Here is a 19,514-nt window from a genome sequence, read left to right as displayed (position 1 = left end):
AATTATTTCAGATTTTTTGCGAAAAAAAACGCGTCGAAAGAATAATAATAATAATAATACCAAAAACAATAGTATTCCCCTATGGGGAATCCTAATAAAGAAGACTGGGACTAAGATTTCCGTTGTTGCACTTCTAATTGCCAGAAAAGATTGCTAAAACCTTTCTTATATAAGCAGAAAGAAATGACGAGTTAGAAACTATAATCCTAAAAAATATCATAAACAGTGACCAAACGTGAGATGTTTAATTTAATTGAAAACTCATAAACCACTTCTTATTAAACGTTCAGGTAGCTATGGAGAAGAAACACCTTTTTTATCATTCAACATACAGTAGAAAATTCATAATTTAATTCCACAGAAAGTTATCTCATATATAAATTCCACTCCTGACAAACCAGATCACCATTCTTGACAAAAGTTAATCGAAGTTCGCGCAAGCCGAAAGTCAGTGCTGGATTCGATGGAGAGGAGAGAGAATCTGATGCAGGTAGCAGTTAATGGTGTTGAGCAAGATTTCGAGTTGCAGAATAAACGGGGGACTTCATGAAAAAGCATAACCTTTGCCATGGTACATCAGTCAAATTGACAGGCAAGGTGGCATATCTAGAGTGTTTGATATATCTTAATTACCGATTGACCTGTCGGACCCGTGATGTAGTTTTATAGCCTTTTCTCCGATGTCTAAAGCTCTAAATTTTACTTTGGTTTTATACTGAAATTGCTGTATTAATTAATTTATTCGTTCCATTAATATATTGGAAGTGCCAATACTTTTTTGTATCTGGTATAGGGGTTGATGAGACTATTAACACGTTGATTTTGTAAATGAACGACCTGCAATATTATAACATATGACAACCAGCGTCATGAGACTTGCATTATCATTTTATTTTAACCACAATCAACACAAATAACCCAGTAGAACAAAATAAGGTAAGCTGTCTAGGCATCAGCATTAAAAAACCATACCCTTACCTGAATATTGGGTGATTATTATTGTCCTGTTCCCCGTTGAAATACTGTAGAAAAGATCACCATTGAAATAGAAAAGCATCGCAGTGCATTTAAATACGTGTCAGAGTCTGGGTGTGCACGTCCCTTTCATCTTTACTGAATATTTATATGGCATTAGCTGCTTCGTCATCTCTTACGGTTGGTATATCAAATAATGTGCACCCTGTCACTTGGCTATGTGTCCAGTACGTGTCTGATCAACCTCATAGAAATACTCCCATTCGAGGTCGAGTAGAATATCGCTGCATGAATGAATTACCTCTTTCCTTTGGATGTACAAGTCACCACTGGCATCAATTTTACTAATATTTAACCGTATATTACGATCATAGAAACTGAATGCGGTTAAGAACTCGGCATATTGAATGTTATCTAAAGTGCTGAAGGGTTCAAACAAAATCTCTGGTATGAAAGAGCACCATTCCAGTCGGAGGTTGCTTAGGTAAAGGGGAGCTAACGTACATTTTAAATATTGAACTAATTTTTTCAAAATTTATCGCATCGTCGTCAAACCCCAATTCTTTCCATGTTTCCCTCATAAAATTATCCAGTAAGTCGGAGTGATCTCGTAAAAGATACCATCTACTTGACCTAAGCGTTACATTGACCACCTCATCTATGAGCAAATTCCCGTTTTCGTCCATTTTCATGAACCAATGCACAATCATATTATACCAGCGTGCAGAAGGAGTGAAGCCATTCGCATAATATGAGCATGCTTCGTCCTTTCTTGCTGGTGGTGTTGTCTGGCCGCTCATAAATAGTGTTGCCTGTACCAACAATACTATTACCACCGCACCGCAGATCATATTGGTCGTTTTATTCTGAAATGAAAAGGGTTATTGTTGAATAAACATTAATTTGAGAAAGATTTTTATCATTTTTTTTAAATATTAAGACACAGATTTTAATGTTAAAAGAATCGGCAAAGGTTACCTGTAAATAAATATCTTCTGAAGGAGCAGTTTGGATGTAAAATGACAGGTTTCCTGGTGTCAAGTGTTCAGCACTCTAGCTGTTTGGAACAAGAATTGACGGCAGTGACGTTTATAATTCTTTACATTAAATATTGTGTTGGAAGAAGCCATAGATACGGGAAGCCATTAACTAACATTAAATAAGACGAAAATAATTAGCGAAAGCATAAAAAGAGGGGGGTGAGACTGGGTTTTCATGGCTAGATCGATCCAACAGGATCTAACTCTACAGGGAATTACGCTACGTTGCTATCAGTTAACTTACGCGGCTTTAATGCCTGTCACGCCTATCGAATCAGTTAAGGGGGAATTAAGTTTCGTGCACTCTCGACCTCCGATAGTTAATTATCCCCAGACAGCTTTAGTGGGCGTGACCGACATTTAAGCGGCTTAATTTAAGTCGCATTTAAGTTGATAGCAATTTAGTGAGAATCCCCTTGGAGATAGATCGATCTAAAGTTAGTACGATATTTCTGGGAATGGTCCCAGAGAAAGGGACCATTCCCACAGATATTTGGATCGATATATCTACACGGGGAGTCTGATTTAATTGCTATCAACTTACCCGGCTTAAATGTCTTTTATTTATTTTTATTTATTTTTTATTTATTTTTTTTTCTTGATTTTGAAATTTTGATGTAGGGACATTTTAAGGTAAGAATAAAGAATTATAATTGAGCCGAGTACAGACCTGTACACGGCACAGCTTGAGATTGTGTTTTATACCACCATCATTTCTCACCTACCGCAATGTACAGAAATAGGCCAGCAAAGATGGCGGCTCCCAGCAGCAACAACGTGCCGCATGTGCAGGCGAAGTTCTTCACAAAACAGCCACAGTAAGTAATAACTCTGTTCAATTAGTTGTTTCTTTATTGTTTTTTAGATATTGTCAGGGTATAGTATTAGCACTTATTAAGATATACTTGAAGAATTTCATCATTTCCTTCCCAAAATAACACTGCCGTCATGATCAACTGTTGTAAATAACGGTGACACTTGTAGGTGTAAAAGTTCGTAAAAGCTTCACGATTCTAAGACTTTTTGTCAGTTGGTGTGCCATTAAACTTTTTAAGTGTTTTAGTATAAATCGTGTTCATTTTGTTTAAAGTTAATGCACATGATGCATCGATCATTTTTGACAATTTTATTGTTAATTGATTAAATTAATTAAATTTATGCACTATTTATATATTAAGGCTTGCTCCAGTAAGTATTATTTGTCTTCCTTTTTTTTCAGATTTTCCAACGTTAAACAGTCACATGTGAAAAAAGTTAATGTTGTCATTTTGACAGTCATGCTACAGGTAGTTCTCACGCTTTTCATTAACATAATTTGTACTATAATTTTATTTTCCAGATTTGCAGTACCAGACACCCCATTTTCCATCCCGGCTTCAGTAGGTCAAGATGAACTGACGGATCTCATAAATGGAATTCTTCAAACAGGTACAGGTATATTGTAACACACACACACACACACACACACACACACAGAGAGGCTGACATTGAGCTCTAGATTACTGTGAACATAGATGCCCATGAGCAAGAATTAATACTGACAGATCAACAAAGATTAAACTAACTCACCTGCACCTCCAGTTTTTTATTAACACTTTAAATTTGCATTGTATTTAATATTTATATTACCTGTTTTTTTAACAACACTTGTATGTGTATCTTTTAATTTTTTGCCAATAGAAATATCTTCCAGTCTGCTTTTGATCTGTGTTGACTTACCTGTTATCATGCAGGAAATATTCCCATGTACATACAGTAAATTATATATTTGTCTAGAAAGCCAAGATGTCAGTAGCACCCAGTTTGATTTTCTCATCAATGGTGAATATCTGCGTGTTCCACTGGATAAACACATGGAACAAAAAGAGATCTCTACAGTAAGTTTAAATTTGCTGAAAATTTGATAATTTTATCATCTAAATCATTCTTTATAATCATTAATGTGACATTTTATTCATTTGATTGAGATGATATTGATTATTAAACAAAATTATCATAATTTTTAAAAATACTTTCACAAATGCTGGGATTCATGCCAGCAATACATTGGAAACGGTTTTGCTTTGATGGCTATCAAAATTGCTTATAAGTGTATTTTTTATTTTATTTAAATTTTTTGTTTTTGTTTTTTACTGCTGACACTTTTGTAGCTTTTATTTATTGAAACAATTACATGCTCGTAGTTGCATCTTTAGAATTGTAAACAAATTTCAGGAAACTGTTGTGGAGATAGAATACTTGGAACGACACCCAGCACCAGAACCACAGGACTCTCTTCTACATGACGACTGGGTCAGCTGTGTGAGAGGCTCTGGAAATTAGTGAGTAGGAACAGAACACATGCTCTCTCTGAAAGTTCCACATACAGTTACATTTTTACATTCTCATGTATAATTGTATGTGCACACACCCATGCTTGTTTCTAGCTAGTAAAACATGTTGTTTAACCATGAATTCTGTTGTCATTTTTGAATTTGAAAGTACCTTTTTGAATCGGTTGTCAAAATCTTAAGGAAATCAACAGTTTGCAGGCACTTTTACTAGTAAGCATATCAATTGGGGATATTTATATTCATTCTAGTTAGTTGCCATTATTAAATTAACAAAAAGTTTTCATATGAAATTCAATATTCCACAATAGGCACTGTGTTTACATATTCAGTATTCTAAGTGGAAGCTATGACAACACATTGAGGATGTGGAATTTTAAAGGAGAAAGTCTCATCACAATCCCTGGTCACTCTGGACCGGTCAAGGCGGTAGCTTGGGTCAAACAGGGTAAGTTACAATACAGACACATACATGCATACATACATACATGCATACATACATACATACATACATACATACTGGATGTGTTGTGACTATTTTCTGTATGAAGATCACAACCTCCATTCTTTTAATAAGGCAAGATGGGGAGATCTATTCAAAACATGTGCTCACACAAACAAATGCATTCACAAAAAATAATTTTAAATGAATATTATTATATGAAATGACTAAAAGGAAAAAATGATTTGATTTACTGATCCAAAATTTATAAGGGGTTCTTGTTTTAGAATAAGGCTTGCTTGTGAATTAAATGATAATCAATAAATTTTACAAACCTCACCATTTGATGGTACTCCCAGTTATTATGAAAACTTTTTCAGACATAATTAGACATAATGTTCTTAAATGTTTTCTCAGATGATGATCCAGTCAGCCTCTTTTTGAGTGCATCACATGACCAGACAGTCCTTATATGGGAATGGAACAAAAACAAGAATTCTGTGGACTGTGTCCAGATGTGTAGGGGGCACACTGAAAGTGTGGATTGCCTAGCTGTGGACAGTAGTAAAACCAAGGTAAATTACCAACTCCCTGTTCAGTCTGTATGTCATTGGCAGGTTACAGCTTATTTCACCTCAATCTCCAGTGCATGGCAAATTTAGCATAAGGCTCTGTATTCATTTTGGCTGTTCTTACTAATTAAAATAGACACACTTGTTCAGTTGACATTAATTGTGAGAAAATGTAGAATGCCAGATTTAAATTAAATCCTAGATTGTTGTTAAATTGTGCCATAATATTAATATTTAGATGTAGAGAGAGATATTCTTCAGACATATTGTGCAAAATCCATGCCAGAGATATTTAAAGGCAGTACCTTCCAGACAAACAACGTGTTTCCTGATTCTGTTTTTATTTATTCACTTTATTTTTTTTTGTTTGTTTGTTTGTTTTTTTTTCAGTTTAAGAATTTTTAGATGTAAAAAAGAAGATATGTTACAAATTAAGAAAAAAAGTTTTGCAATGGTTTATAGGACAAAATGTGGGAAAATTCCTCCTTTCAGTTTTGCAGTGGTTCATGGGACAAAATGTTGAAAATTTGGTCAGCAATTCCTAGTTCAGAGGATGAAAGTACATCACAAAGTGACGGAGAGAGATTGCCAAAAAAGAAGAAAACAGATTCAAAAATTCCTAATAGGGTGGGTTGACTAGCTGCTCAACAATAAAATATTTTTGAATTTTGAATTTAGCAATAATGAGCTCAGTGGTTGTTTATCCACGTGAATATTTACATTTATTTAGCAAGCAATACCTTTTATTTAATTACTAAATATACATAAAACATTTAATGATATTTTGTGGTTAAATTGATGAGATAAGTTTGTTTTTTTTTTTCAAAATACTATTACAATTTAGACATTTTTCTTGCTCTTCTTTATAGGTCTTAAACTCTTTTGAATATTTATTGTCTCTTATGTATAAATAGATTATCCAAGTTTGATTGTCATTATTTCAGACTCCTCTAATGACCTTTTCAGGTCACAATGAGGGTGTTTCCGCGGTAACATGGTCAGGTGACAGTGAGATTTGCACGGCATCATGGGACCACACAATAAAGTTTTGGGATCTTGAACAAGCTGCTCAAAAATCCTCAATAGTATGAAATATTTTGTTTCGATAAGTTTTGGGCAAAATTGATTGTAGAGGTTTCCCATATAGATAACTATTAATTGTAGATACATGTAAATTTAACTTTGGCTTTGGTTTAATTATCACAGTATAATTAACATTTCATGAAAAAGATTTAATTACAGCTTTCATGCCAGAAAGACATAATGTTGATTTATAAATGTTCCCTTTTCACAGTTATTAACTGTAATTGACAAGAAGAAGACGGATTTATATTTTGAATATAATTCATTGACAACTGAGATTTACTATTTCAGACAGGGACCAAGGTATTTCTAGATATTTCCTATTCCTCAGTCAATGGCCTCCTTATAGCAGGATCTTCAGACAGACACATACGACTTTATGACCCTCGTAGCACAGGTAGGGTTCTCACTACTGTATTTCCTTGCCAACTTAGTCCCTACATTGCCTGTACAATGTTGCCAAGAGACGAGAATCTTTATCCTGGGATTTTATAAAATGCAATTTTAGGCCCTCAGCATTCTTGTTGTTTGTTTATACAAGCTAAATGACATTATCTTTAAAAAAAACATAATGACTGCTATAGATAAGAAATGGAGTCTAGGAATTTTAATGGGATAATAACTCTTCGTAAGAGATCTATATCTCACAATGAAAACATTGTGAATTACTCGTAGAAATATAATATATTCTGCTTTACCACAAAAACGGCAGTTATAGCTATTATTCTGACATCTGAGCTTGTCTTTAGACCATGTGACCTCCATTGATGGCTATACTCTGTTAAAATCTCTTAAGAGATTTCAACAAAAAAATCTTTTTAGGAAAAAACCAGGGACTAACTTTGAATGTAAAAATGGATTCATTAACCATTGGTTAGTATGGGAAAATTGTTGTTTACTCCAGGAAAATTCTTTTTTTGGCCGAAACAAAGAATTATTATCCCTTTAAATTATCTTAAATTTTTTTTAGCTTTTTACTTTTTTTTTTTTTCAAGAAGCAGGCATGAGTAAAAATTTTTTAGTGAGAGATTCAAATTTCATGAGGGACAAGCTGATATCCCCTTTGATATTATATGCTTCTCACATGATGGTCTCGCTTATATTATTATTTTTTTCTTTTTTTTTTTTTTTTTTTTTTTTTTTTAGAGGGTACTGTTGTGAAGAGCACGTTTACATCCCATAATGGTTGGGTGCCATCTGTCTGCTGGTCAACAACCAATCAGCATCAGTTTTTATCGGGGTCATATGACCACCTGGTGAAATTATGGGATACTAGAAGGTAACAAGAAGAAAAAAAATGTTCATTTTTAGAAAAAATTAATATTATAGTCTAGCAGTGATAAAGTTTTCAGTTGTAGAGGAGAGTTTTTTGTTGAAATTATGGGATACAAAATGGTAACAAGGAGAAAAAGACGTTCATTTTTAACCTAATAAATATAAACTAATATAATGATTGAGCAGTGTGGAAAGAAAGGTTATTGTTGATGTTCAAGCGTTCTACAAACCCTGAAGCATTAAACCTTTATACTTATTTTATTGTATCTTTTTTACAACAATTGCACCTATCAAAATGTCAAACTGCATAGTATGGATTGTTAATCACATCATTGATCATTGCAGTTATACAAATTTCAGCATATTCATAAAATTATGTAGTGGTGAACGAAGATAAACTGACCACACTTCATTTTTTCAGTCCGAAAGCCCCGCTGTTTGACATGAGTGGCCATGAAGACAAAGTCCTCTCTGTTGATTGGACAGTTCCAGACTACCTGCTGAGTGGCGGTGCAGACAACCATCTCAAAGTATTTCGACACACAAAAGCTGACTCATGATATTAATAGAAGGATGAAATAACTAACTTTTGTGTCATGTCACTAAAGAAAATTACTACAATGTTTGTATTCTTGAGCAGCAAACATTTTGACGGGTTTCAGACCTGTTCATTTATTTATTTTTTTTTTTAAGCTGCTGGGAAAGTGGCATTTACAGATTAACTCAGGTGGTGGAAATTTTAGTGCCTGGGTAAACCTGAAATAAATCAAAAAGAGGGAGTGCATTAAAATCTCACCATCAGCCAGTAGCACAAATTGCATATGAGATGACAAAAACATCCCTTCACTCCATATTTTTTCATGTGCATGAACATGTACAGTAGCACAGCTACATCTTGGAATTTCTCAGAGTAAGAATAGAAAATATATAATAATCATCAAAATAACAATCAAAATATTATTCTAGTTTGTTTTTATCACATTTATAGATCCCCCTCCCATTCTTTGAAATGACACTAGGCCTAGTCCTTCATGGTATTTACTTTGTGCATGTGGGGAGAGAAACACACAGGATTTCAGTGGGCATCAGTAACTAATGAAGGGCATTTGACATGAGGATGAAGTCCAATAATTATTACTTTTTATTACATCTGAACCATCTTCCTTGGAAAAACCACTCTTAAATTTAGATTCACATATCAGATGGTACAAAAAATACTTTTGTTTTGAGAAATATGATTAGTCAATTTTGTTCAAATTTTTGCACTGGGTACTGTATATTTTTTTAATGCCCACTTAAAGAGATAAGAAAGATAAATTACTATAATTAGAAATATCCCTCTTGATAATAAAATAGTTTATTACACAAAATAATGTTTACAATTTTACACAAGGTGTACAAATTTGAGATAAATTACTAGGCTACATTCAAAACGTTTGTGACAAAAATTTGTTTTTTAAACTACTAGTACTAATGTAATGTTTGTCATTTTCTTTGTCAATTACCACATAACTACCATAAGCATTAATAGATAAACACTATCTTGATATGAACTCTTCATCCCCAGAACCTAACTTGACAATTTAGAAACAATTTTTCTGAAGTAAATCTCATCTGGAGAATGAACAAGTAAATTTACAATGAAGAAAAAAAAAAAAAACAAGCCTCTGTCATATTGTTTCAAAACTGATCGCCAGGGCAGAATGAGGCAGCACTAACCAAGATATGCTTAAATGTAATGTTTGGCATGTAGCTGGACCTTAACATCCCTTACTGGCATCTCTGGCCTGCAAACTTTTTTTCAGTATTAACTTACAAAGTCATATATACTAGTGCATTTGCCCATTCGAACAAAAAAACATTTACTTATTACATTACTTATTTACCCAGGAAAAAAGTCTCTAGGGGCGGAATCTCCCCTCGTGTAATTTGAGCTAAGAATTACATTAAAAATTTTTAAAGCTCTTTCGCAGTCATACAATTGGCAACCCAACAAAAAAATCTGAAGCCATTAGATGTTACATCAACTAGTGGATCATCTGCAGAAACCAAGCCTACTTGCATTCTAATGCAAAGAAAACCAGAACACAAGCAAATATCCCCAACATTTCTGTCACAAAACTCCACTTTCTTCTTCAAGGTTCAAGGTGTCACTAACGTTTTGTCATAGGTTTCTCACAGGTGAAACTGTCTGAGCTGATGTTTAGTCAAGAAGAATTCTAGTTACTGTTCACATTATTTCTCGTACAAACCCAACAAGCTCAAAGTGACTTGTAGTTTCAGTGTTAATTGTGGAGCATTAAGTTTGCAGACATCACTGCAAATACCAAAAACTTAAAATCACAGACAAAAATGTCAAAGCAGTGTACTTAAATCATGCAGAACAATACTGAAATCAATTTTTTTAAACCAACACATTATATTTTCAGTGTTGTTGCACTTCCTCAGCAACTGAACTGAAACTTTCACATTTTTTTAGAAAAAAAAAAACTTCAAGTATTATAAGTAAGTAAACTGCCTGAATACTTGCCATAATCAAGCATCTAGTAAAATATATGAAGAACACAAAGAAAAACTATTCCCTGAATTTATAACCATACACTGACCCTGGTCTATACATCTCCCAAACTTCCTGCAAAACTTAAATTACCATGTAGATCCTATAAGATTTAAACAATACTGACCTTTCAAAAGTGAATTTACTATTGTGAATTTACTATTATAGCAATAATCATTAATATAAAAAAAAAAGGATGGAAACTGGGCCATCTTGGCTGGGACCACCCATGCTTCCCTCTATCTCTGACATGGAGAATTAGTGCAGTCAATACATATAGAAGCTAACATGAGATAATCCAGAGCCTTTCTGTCTTCTTTTCATTACCTTACTGATGAGGATGTAACTAAGACAGACCCAAGGGGAATGAACCCTCGTCCTTTGGATTTTCTCCTATGGCATGTGTACAACTGAAAATTATCCAAAAAAGGCTAACTTTTTTTAAAACTATAACATTTCCTGTAACCCATTTTGCAACAGTCAAATTTCAGATCAGCTACAAAACTTCGGAAGTTTGCTGCTGTCAACTGTTGCAATGAATGCCGCATTCGAAAGTACTTCAAATACAGGCGACTTTTAATTCGCTCATCACTTGACACGTGGTATCTTGGTGGATCGGTGTCCTGCCAACTGAAGACCAAAGTTCACTGAGATGGATGTTGTTTCTTTTTATCATAATTTTTTTCCTTATTCCTTATTTATTTTCACCAATTTTTGTTTCAGGGCGGGATCATCTTCTCTTCTGTGGTGTTCTCATCCTGGTTGTCTCCCGGTGACTGGCTTCACCCCATGGCAGTGCAAACTCGCTTAAAAGAGAGGGGGAAAATATTACGGTCATTTCAACACAGGTTAGGCACAAGATTGCTGACTCACTGTCAGCAAAATATCTGGAACTGAACAGATTTCCAGTGGGCAATTTGAAAAGAGGGGGTATTATTTCTGAAATTAAAAAGTGGACCATTAGATGACCCAACTTTAGACATGGCACAAAATTTAGTTCAAATTTTGATTTAGAGTGTACCTTTTCCTACCAAAAAGGCTGTTCTTTCAAAACCCTCACCCCCTGCTAAGGGCCTGTGTAATCTGAACTGGCAAAAATGTTTCTGATTAATTTCTGCACAAATCTGCACCATTTAAATTAACTGTAATGATATGTAAAGATAGCAATAATACAAAATCAGTCAAAAAAAGAAAACTCATTACTTAAATATAACTAAGCAGCAAAGTCTGAAAAATAAGATTGCCATTCAACAAAACTGTATTATCAGATTCTGTGTTACTGTGATGGGCACTTACCTCGGTTCTAAATGAGGAATGGCGTATCCAAATGCTGACACTGCTATTTTGTCACACACCTCTATGTACTGAACTGAAAAAAAAAAAGCGATAGTCAACTTAATATGAACTGGGTCACCTTTGCTGAAAAAAGGTTGAATGAAATCAAACAATGGTTGACAAAAGGTCATTTAGAAATACCACTTTGAAAGCTGCAAAAGAAAACATGTCAGTAGTGACAGGCAGAGTTACTGGTATGAAACAAAAGAATATTGCAGATCTTCAATATAAAAATTGTTTCCAGACTAAATTTCTTGTAACCAGAGGGCAATTATTTATGTTATATATATATATATATATATATATATATATAGTAAAACATAACAGCTTTTGCATTATTTTCTAAGATACTGATATAATATAATAAAACAATTATTGACTTTTGCTTTCTATCAATATGTTTTCAGATCTCAGCCAAAGTCACTTTTCTGAGGTCTGTAAAACAACACATAAACCTTATCCAAAGTCAATAACTGCATAAATTTTGTTGTGTCTGGTCCTTACTGTCATCTAATGAGGGTAGCAGAGAAGAGGTGGATTCCTGACTGTGGTTCTCAGTGCCACCTTTGCTCTTGTCTGCAAAATGGCACTTGTAGCGTCCTTTCTCTAACTTCTCCAACATTTTCTGTTCTCGTAACCTCTGAAGATCCCACCTGTAAAACAAACATACACATCTTTCCTGTTATCTAATGTCTAGGTCTGTGATATCTTTTGAGTTGTTACTCATACTTAAAAAGGTAAAGTATCTTTCCAGAGTGAAAAAAACATTGGCATTAATTTACATTTCTTTTAACATAAATAAAATAAATATATATAAGTAACATAATCCATATCAAGAAGGTCTTCGAACCTACCTTTTCCTCCTCCTTTCTTCCATTTCAGGTTTTAGGTGCTTCTTGCTGTATGATTCATCTGTTAAATTCTACAATTAAAAATTGAAAAAACAACGTTACTATTTTTTTCTCATGTCAAGAAGGTTTCAGTTTAAATTTTAATTATCATTTCTAGATGATCGCATCATGCATCTTGGACTGCCTACCTCTGTTCCTTCCAGCTGGTAACAATTCGTCACAGGGTTCACCCTCCACGTCGGCACTTCCACTTGAGCTTGTTTTGATAACTTTATATCTGGCTCCGGAGGCAGGGGGAACTCGCACACTGTCGTAACATACAAACAGTCTGTTCTCAAAACGTCCTCCGTCTTATTTTCCTGCGTTTCTGAAGTCACACCAACAATCTTTGTCCCTGCACGGTTTTTACTTGCCTCTAACTTGGCACGTTTTCTGCTTTCTATCCTTTGGCGTAAATCAAACTTGATGCCTGTATTTTCACTTTCACTATCATTCCCCCGGATCTCATCAGTTTCACTTTCTGTTCTAGTCTGGATTTCTCGCCGTCTTCTCCTGTATGCAAATTTCCTGGGTTTACTGAATACATTTTTGTTGTTGTTATTGTTATTTTGTTGTTGTTGATCTTCTCTTAATCTGGAATCGTCCTGATTTGCTTTGGAAGAGACAAAGGAGTTGAACACCTCCGGTTCCAAGGATCTTCTTCTGCAAAATAGAAAATTTAAAAAGATCATTTCAAAATAAGGACATCTTTTCAAAAAATTTATCAGTCTGAGTAAAGTTTATTTCAGTCTGATCTTACTTATGACTGCTCTTTTCAACCTTTGCTGTCTCTTTCTCATATCATAATAAAACCAGGCCTGTTATTCAAGACTCATAAGGAGGACAAGAGGTCCAGAATGCCAGAATGTTGAGTTGCTCAACATTTCAGGAAATTGTGCCAATTTTCTCTCTTTAAAATAACAGCATAGCAAAAGTGTTGTCTTTAAACACAACATTGCTTGACATACTAGTATGACTCCCCTTACCACAAATGTTGGAGATAAATGTAAATGCTGATAAAACCATCAAAAAGGGGTAAATGAGATGAAATGTACTGCAAACTTAAATAATTATGCAACTTTTTTTTTTTTACAAGTCATCAACATTAACAGTACTGAATAAAGAAATTAATAAAACTTTATTCAGTACTGTTGTCGACTGATCTGAATTAAATATCGGTTTAAAAAAAAGTAAAATACAAAAAAAAGTACCAGCGATGACAGACGCATGGAATGGAATATGATATAGTGTGACTCCAAATATCATCCCTCTCACAATTTTACCCCAACAGACGTTCCCAGCTAAGTCTAGACCACAAGATACAATACATGAATGTGGAATCAGTTGTGACTTGTGCTAGCTCTGACCCAGACATCCCAGTCACTACACCTTGTTGACTTAACCCACAAACTCTTCCCCAGCTTCACATCCATTACATAATACACTCTCCTGGTGGCAAACCAGTAAACATCCCACTCCAACCAGGTATAATATGGCACAGGGGTTTAAACAAAACTTAATTTAAAAAACCCACTGTTTTAAAGCGCAACCAGGCTACTGAATATGATAATGATGAAACTTTCAAAGACTTTATCATTTTTTTACTTGTACTGTAACTCATTTCTAGATCTAAACTTAAGTGTTGATGCCAAGTTACCAGACTGGGGGACCAGACCTCTGCAACAAGCTGATTGATGTTTACAAACAAGGGCACAGGTTTAAAGAGACCCATGTTGAAGGTCACCGGGACACATGGCAATACATTGCTCTGTGGTATTAAAAGAAGTCTCCTCTTTTGTTGACTTCAACTTTTGACCCAACAAATGTGTACAGGAGTATTGCATAACCCTCCAGTTTGTTTTTGTATGCCAACATTTCACTCAACCCATCTTTTAGATAGGGGATTCAAGTGATTACTTGAAATAAGATTTTTTTTTTCTTTCTTTACTAGTAATTCATGCCATTATCTATTTAAAGGTACAAAAATATCTGCGAGATGCTATATTATATTATCAAATCTCAATTTCACAGCACATAATACAGTACTAATTCAATTTAATATCAAATTTTATATCAAGCCTTTTGTTTGGGCAGATATGGTAAAAATTCTGTTGATCGAAAAATTTCCTAATTAATATTTTTTTAAACCTACCTTCTTCCCCCAGTTTGTGCCTTCTCAGGGGTGGTCAGTCTCTGGTCACTGCCCTGGGTCAGTCTGTGGTCATTTGGTGACTGTTTGAGCTGTAAAGTGGCCTCTAGCTGCTGCTGGACAACCTCTTGACTCTTGCTGAGCATGGACATACGCCTCTCCATACGCTCCAGACGACATTGTAGCTGCAATATACAGTTTGATACAGTAATTAATGTAAACCCTTTACAATGTAGCAACATCTATGCACTGTTTAGCAGTGATATACAGTTCTCAGTTGACTGCAGACAAAATGACCACTTTTATACAATATAATTTAACTACAATTTTGAACATTAATTGCTCAAAGCTGACACAATCTTTTACCTTAGCAGATAAACACTTTCTGGTTTGTGTTCCAGTGTATAATATGATAGATTCAACATGACAGTGCAGCAATTATTAACAACCGTTATCTTTATTATAAACACCTTGCTACCTGTATATAATATAACACTATTTCATAAGATATAGCGCCACAATATCCTTAGAGGTGCACAAAGTTTTATTTGTTCCCTTTTTGTACGGCTGATCAGAGCAATCAGATCTTACTGAGTAGTAGTTATTTAACAGTCTATTATGACTAAATGGTCAATAACCTATCCTCTATATAGTAGTATGTCACCTGGGCCAAAGATACAATCTGGAATATTAAATAGCTCACTAACCTTAAAAGGATCGTAAATATAAATTTCTACTTTGATATTCAATCTCAACTGAATTTCCTCACATACTATAAGCAAGAATTCCTTTTGAAATTCAGTTTTGATCTTTTGTTCATTTTTAAATTTATTATAAATTGACTCAGAACCATTGGTCATGACAGATAAGAAAGATTTTCTTCTGGTTTGAATATTTGTAGCTTAATTAGTTATTAAAACAGGGATGTAACTGCCATTTAGTGAAAAAGTCAGAAAATATGACACGGGGTCCAGGGGAACACCTAGGCTAATGTTTTTTTTTTTTTTTTTTTGCTTCCAAAAAGTCAGAAATTTACACATAGCCAGAAAAATCTCATCCCTGTTAAAAGGAAATACCATTTTCTAAGATAATACTTTCTTTAAAAAAACCTAAATTAATAACCAAATTATAATCACACTTATAACTCAAAACATCTGATTACTAGTAACTAAGTAACAAGAAGTAATTCTTCACACTAATGAATACACAACCACCGTATTTTTGTTTCAAAGCCACCAGCAGTGACAGTTATAAAAAGTACAGCCAGTTTTACCACAAGTAACTGACTTGTAACTAACCAAGAGAAAAAATAATAAGTGAGCGAATAATTAAAGAAACACCTGCAGCTTTCAGTAACAACCAACATTTGCACTCTGCAGCAGAACTCACAAAGCCTTTGTTTGCGCCAATATATTATCAGTGTCTCCAGACGCAGTAGAAGTATAAGGTGAGCACCTGTCTGGAGACCCTGTTAATGTAGCTTGGTCTTATCAACTCTGTCAACTGATATTAAGTCACATTATCTATTATTTACATAATATGCTGCATTTCATTCTATATTATATTTGGGTACTTTGGTAACCCATACTGAAATGTACATTTACGATTCACCCCACAAGTCTATCGAAACCAAGCCCTTATTTGGCATACTGATCACAAAGACATACCTGTCCAAGCTTAATCACAATGCGACTTGTTTTCATTCATTCATCCACACACAGTGACACACACAAAGCTGCCTACCTCGCTCCACCATGGGCTCTTCCTCAAACTAGCTAGCCTGAGCACACAAGGCAGGAAAACTTCTGCCATCCTTCCCATCCTTAAACACGACGAGTTGATCAGTTTTTGGATAAATCCCCCCTTTTGGGCCACCCGTAACACAGGCTTCCTACGAATCTGCCTCATGCTTATTCTTTGTCCATTAAAACCCCCTATGACCTACTTCAGCTATATAAGGCACCTGCTTACCTGTGCATTATGGCACCTTGGTCATTTTAACCAATCAAACCCAAGCTTTCAAAGCTCTCAGCCAATCCATACTTATGTTACATATGTGAATTGGCCAGAGATTGACCTAGTTCCTGTGTAAACAATCACTTATCCATAATAACTGTCTGACCTATGACGTATCATGTGACCTGGTTCCCATTGAGTTGGTGCAGAAAGGAGATTTCCATGTTATTAACAAGGAAACAATATTATAAACACTGAATAAATTGTATGGCAGATTTTGTTTCCAGAATTGACTTTTTATATATATATCAAAGCATCCAATATCATGCACTTCAAGGTGTTTTTTTGCTGATTAAACTAATCGTGATCATAACTAATACTGGTACTTTAAATACACTAACATACTGTGAATAAATGTGAAATATTTAGTTAATCACATTTTCATAGCAGCCACAGTTGGCAATGAAGAGCTAAAAGCTAATTAATAATGTATCACCGAGAGTCTGCTGATAGACACTTGTCATGCTACTTCTAATAAAATATAAATGATAGTAAGGCAAGACAGAAAGGCAACCATATCAAAACAGTGGTCATGAAGTATTTGAATTCTGTAACAACAAAAAGGGAGCGACAGCCCTCTGTTAAAACTTGTCTCCTATTTTATGTGGCCCAACATAACTGTGGCACGTCTACAAATAATGCCATCAATATGATAATGTAAACAAAATCAACATATACTAGTTAGCATCAAGGAGATGATAACCATTGGGAAATTTGTGATAATGTGGCTTATTTCAGTTGAATAATAAGCTTGAATGTCAGCTGAATGTTAAAATGTATTGACACCAGCCTTTAAGTGTAAAACGTGGAAAAACCGATGTCCACCATTTGCATTTTTAGTTTTATAAAAGGCGTCATACTTCAACAATGAAAATATATGTATTTTTATCAATTTCGTTCAACTATGTCTGTCATTTATTGTGTGTACTTACTGCTTCTTTATCTTTCTGTAACGTTGTGATTTGTTTGTCCTTAGCCAGCAGGAGTTCTTGCTGCTGTTGTATTAAATCAAGATGGAGCAAGAGAAGTTCTTTTAGGTGCCTCGTTTCATCGGGATCGGCTTCCGATACTCTCGGTTCTTCGTATAACTGCATAGGCTCCTCTGAGCTTTGACTTGGTCTCTGGTCATTTTGATTTATCTCTTCCGAGCTTGTATGCGGGGTGCTTGATTCCCTTTTCGCATACTTTAAACTTTCTTGGATTGCAAAATTTAAATCGGCATCGAAGTCGCCATTTTCGTACACCGACGTGTTGCGCGGCATTTTTCTCTTTGAAATGGGAGGCCTTCCCTCGATTTTAAGCTGGTCCTGATCTAAAACGTCTGACCTCATAGTATCCCCAGTCATGAGGTCGGTCATTGAACTCTCTGAGTGACGATTACAAAGAAAATATATCCGAGTCGGTGGCTCAATGCGTGCAAACCAACATGGCGGGAGTCTCTCTACGGAAATCAAGTCGTCGCCAGAGCTGCCGCGCATCGGCGTTTGCCGTGTCTCGCGACGGGTGAAACGCACTTTAAAATAAATTATGCATTGGTTTTTCAAACCAGTGATCATTGCAATATATTCAATGGCAAATAATAGTTTAATTACATTTTTCTTCTCTCTATGTAAGGGCAACTTTGGTTGTTTCACACTTTACATTGCTCACAAACAAAGGTCTTTTGCGCAAGTCTGTGTATTTTAAACAAAACTTGACTAGTCCCCCAAATAATTTTGCGGTAGCTTTTATGTAGGTACGCACATTCCGTAAAGTTCATTCATGTATAGGGACATAAATAAATGGATGCTCAAATGTGTATTAATAATATTTACATTTATTTTATTTTATTTTGAAAATTAATAAAATATATAACTTGTTTATTCTTCCATGAGACCTAGGAACCTAGTCAAGAAATTAGTCTCAACAAACGCAATCAAAGGCACAATCGCTTCCTCAAATACCTCTCTTTGAACAGGCAGCAAGTTCACCACCTATTTTTCACTGAAGATAGGGTGATTAAAACGTCCTAGAACTTTGTTTATTCTTACTGATAAATTCACCAAATGAAAATGTAATCAATAAATGACCTAATAAATGTAAATTCAGGATTTTGCTTAGGTCTGACCAGCATAAGCTATATAAGACATAGGCTTAGAGAAGAATATTATCCTTAAATTTTGCATTTTTTTCTGAGTTCTGGAGGATACTAAAAATTAACCTTTCCACAGCAGGTGAATCTGGTTACGGCGGAAGCGTGCTGATTATAGGCCCCTAGAGACCTGTTGACTAATTCTTTTTTATTTAATTTATTCATATTTATTTATTTATTTATTTATCTATTTATTTATTTATTTTAATATGATATTATTTGTAATTATAAATGTTTTATGTCAAAGTAATGCCCTTTCGTGTGATGCAAAATAAATCATAACATAGCATAGGCCTACTAGTATACATTTCATGCCGCTAATCCCCAAACTGATCTGATCAATTGTTGGATTAAGCACTAGTTAGCACCACGGGTGAATACGACCATTTTAATTTTGCCTTTATTATATTTACATTCCCAGGGTCCGACACTGTAGCAGGTAAAATGTTGTAATGAGAATACGCTCCTCGCCACAATATCAAAAAGTGCGCTGCCATGGAGACGGGCTGTAAGGTATTGATTATAAACTTCTGCCTGGAAGTGAGACCACTGTGATGCATCTGCCACCACGTTTGTATTAAAGATCGCTTAAACAGCACAGAAGCGCATCAAAATAAAAGGAAAGAAAGATCAATAAATAAATGTGTTTACTTTCCGCGGGTAATTGTGTTAATGGTACCATATTTGGTGTGTGTGGTTGAATATTTCAAGCTGAAACA

The 19,514-nt window shown here is 34.7% G+C and overlaps 2 protein-coding genes across 4 annotated transcripts; one reads left to right on the top strand and one right to left on the bottom strand.

The window, feature by feature from the left end:
* The first annotated feature begins 2,679 nt into the window (after positions 1 to 2,679).
* On the top strand, positions 2,680 to 10,424 carry LOC106165371 (ribosome biogenesis protein WDR12). 2 transcript variants are annotated; one of them, XM_013543569.3, is made up of 11 exons: positions 2,680 to 2,833; positions 3,355 to 3,443; positions 3,792 to 3,892; positions 4,230 to 4,336; positions 4,678 to 4,793; positions 5,205 to 5,362; positions 5,852 to 5,986; positions 6,304 to 6,444; positions 6,734 to 6,839; positions 7,589 to 7,721; positions 8,139 to 10,424. In XM_013543569.3, the coding sequence occupies exons 1-11, from the start codon at positions 2,745 to 2,747 to the stop codon at positions 8,275 to 8,277; spliced, it is 1,314 nt and encodes a 437-aa protein (XP_013399023.2). In that variant the 5' UTR covers positions 2,680 to 2,744; the 3' UTR covers positions 8,278 to 10,424. The 2 variants fall into 2 exon arrangements, with proteins under 2 accessions (XP_013399023.2, XP_086869366.1); XM_087013240.1 differs by having other exon boundaries at positions 3,355 to 3,449.
* Positions 9,053 to 18,210, bottom strand: LOC106165370 (male-specific lethal 1 homolog). Of its 2 annotated transcripts, none has more exons than XM_013543566.3 (7): positions 17,597 to 18,210; positions 14,652 to 14,833; positions 12,649 to 13,162; positions 12,464 to 12,531; positions 12,114 to 12,262; positions 11,571 to 11,643; positions 9,053 to 11,080 (listed from the first exon to the last, which is right to left on the bottom strand). In XM_013543566.3, the coding sequence occupies exons 1-7, from the start codon at positions 18,140 to 18,142 to the stop codon at positions 11,005 to 11,007; spliced, it is 1,608 nt and encodes a 535-aa protein (XP_013399020.2). In that variant the 5' UTR covers positions 18,143 to 18,210; the 3' UTR covers positions 9,053 to 11,004. The 2 variants fall into 2 exon arrangements, with proteins under 2 accessions (XP_013399020.2, XP_013399021.1); XM_013543567.3 differs by lacking the exon at positions 17,597 to 18,210 and adding an exon at positions 16,392 to 16,868.
* Positions 18,211 to 19,514: the final 1,304 nt, after the last annotated feature.

Source organism: Lingula anatina, chromosome 5 (assembly GCF_051362555.1).
Source record: "Lingula anatina isolate TDL-2025a chromosome 5, LinAna3.0, whole genome shotgun sequence".
Lineage (NCBI taxonomy): Eukaryota > Metazoa > Brachiopoda > Lingulata > Lingulida > Lingulidae > Lingula > Lingula anatina.
This window is presented reverse-complemented; position numbering and strand designations above follow the sequence as displayed.

What these genes read in the sequence shown, in the direction of transcription:
- LOC106165371 (XM_087013240.1), top strand. Translation starts at nt 2,745, where the DNA reads ATGTACAGAAATAGGCCAGCAAAGATGGCGGCTCCCAGCAGCAACAAC. An exon ending in AATTCTTCAAACAGGTACAG is followed by an intron (nt 3,450 to 3,791) that starts GTATATTGTAAC and finishes ATATTTGTCTAG; the next exon opens with AAAGCCAAGATGTCAGTAGC. An exon ending in AACAAAAAGAGATCTCTACA is followed by an intron (nt 3,893 to 4,229) that starts GTAAGTTTAAAT and finishes AACAAATTTCAG; the next exon opens with GAAACTGTTGTGGAGATAGA.
- LOC106165370 (XM_013543566.3), bottom strand. Translation starts at nt 18,142, where the DNA reads ATGCGCGGCAGCTCTGGCGACGACTTGATTTCCGTAGAGAGACTCCCG. An exon ending in GCACAAACTGGGGGAAGAAG is followed by an intron (nt 13,163 to 14,651) that starts GTAGGTTTAAAA and finishes TCTATTTTGCAG; the next exon opens with AAGAAGATCCTTGGAACCGG. An exon ending in GCTACCCTCATTAGATGACA is followed by an intron (nt 11,644 to 12,113) that starts GTAAGGACCAGA and finishes TTTTTTTTTCAG; the next exon opens with TTCAGTACATAGAGGTGTGT.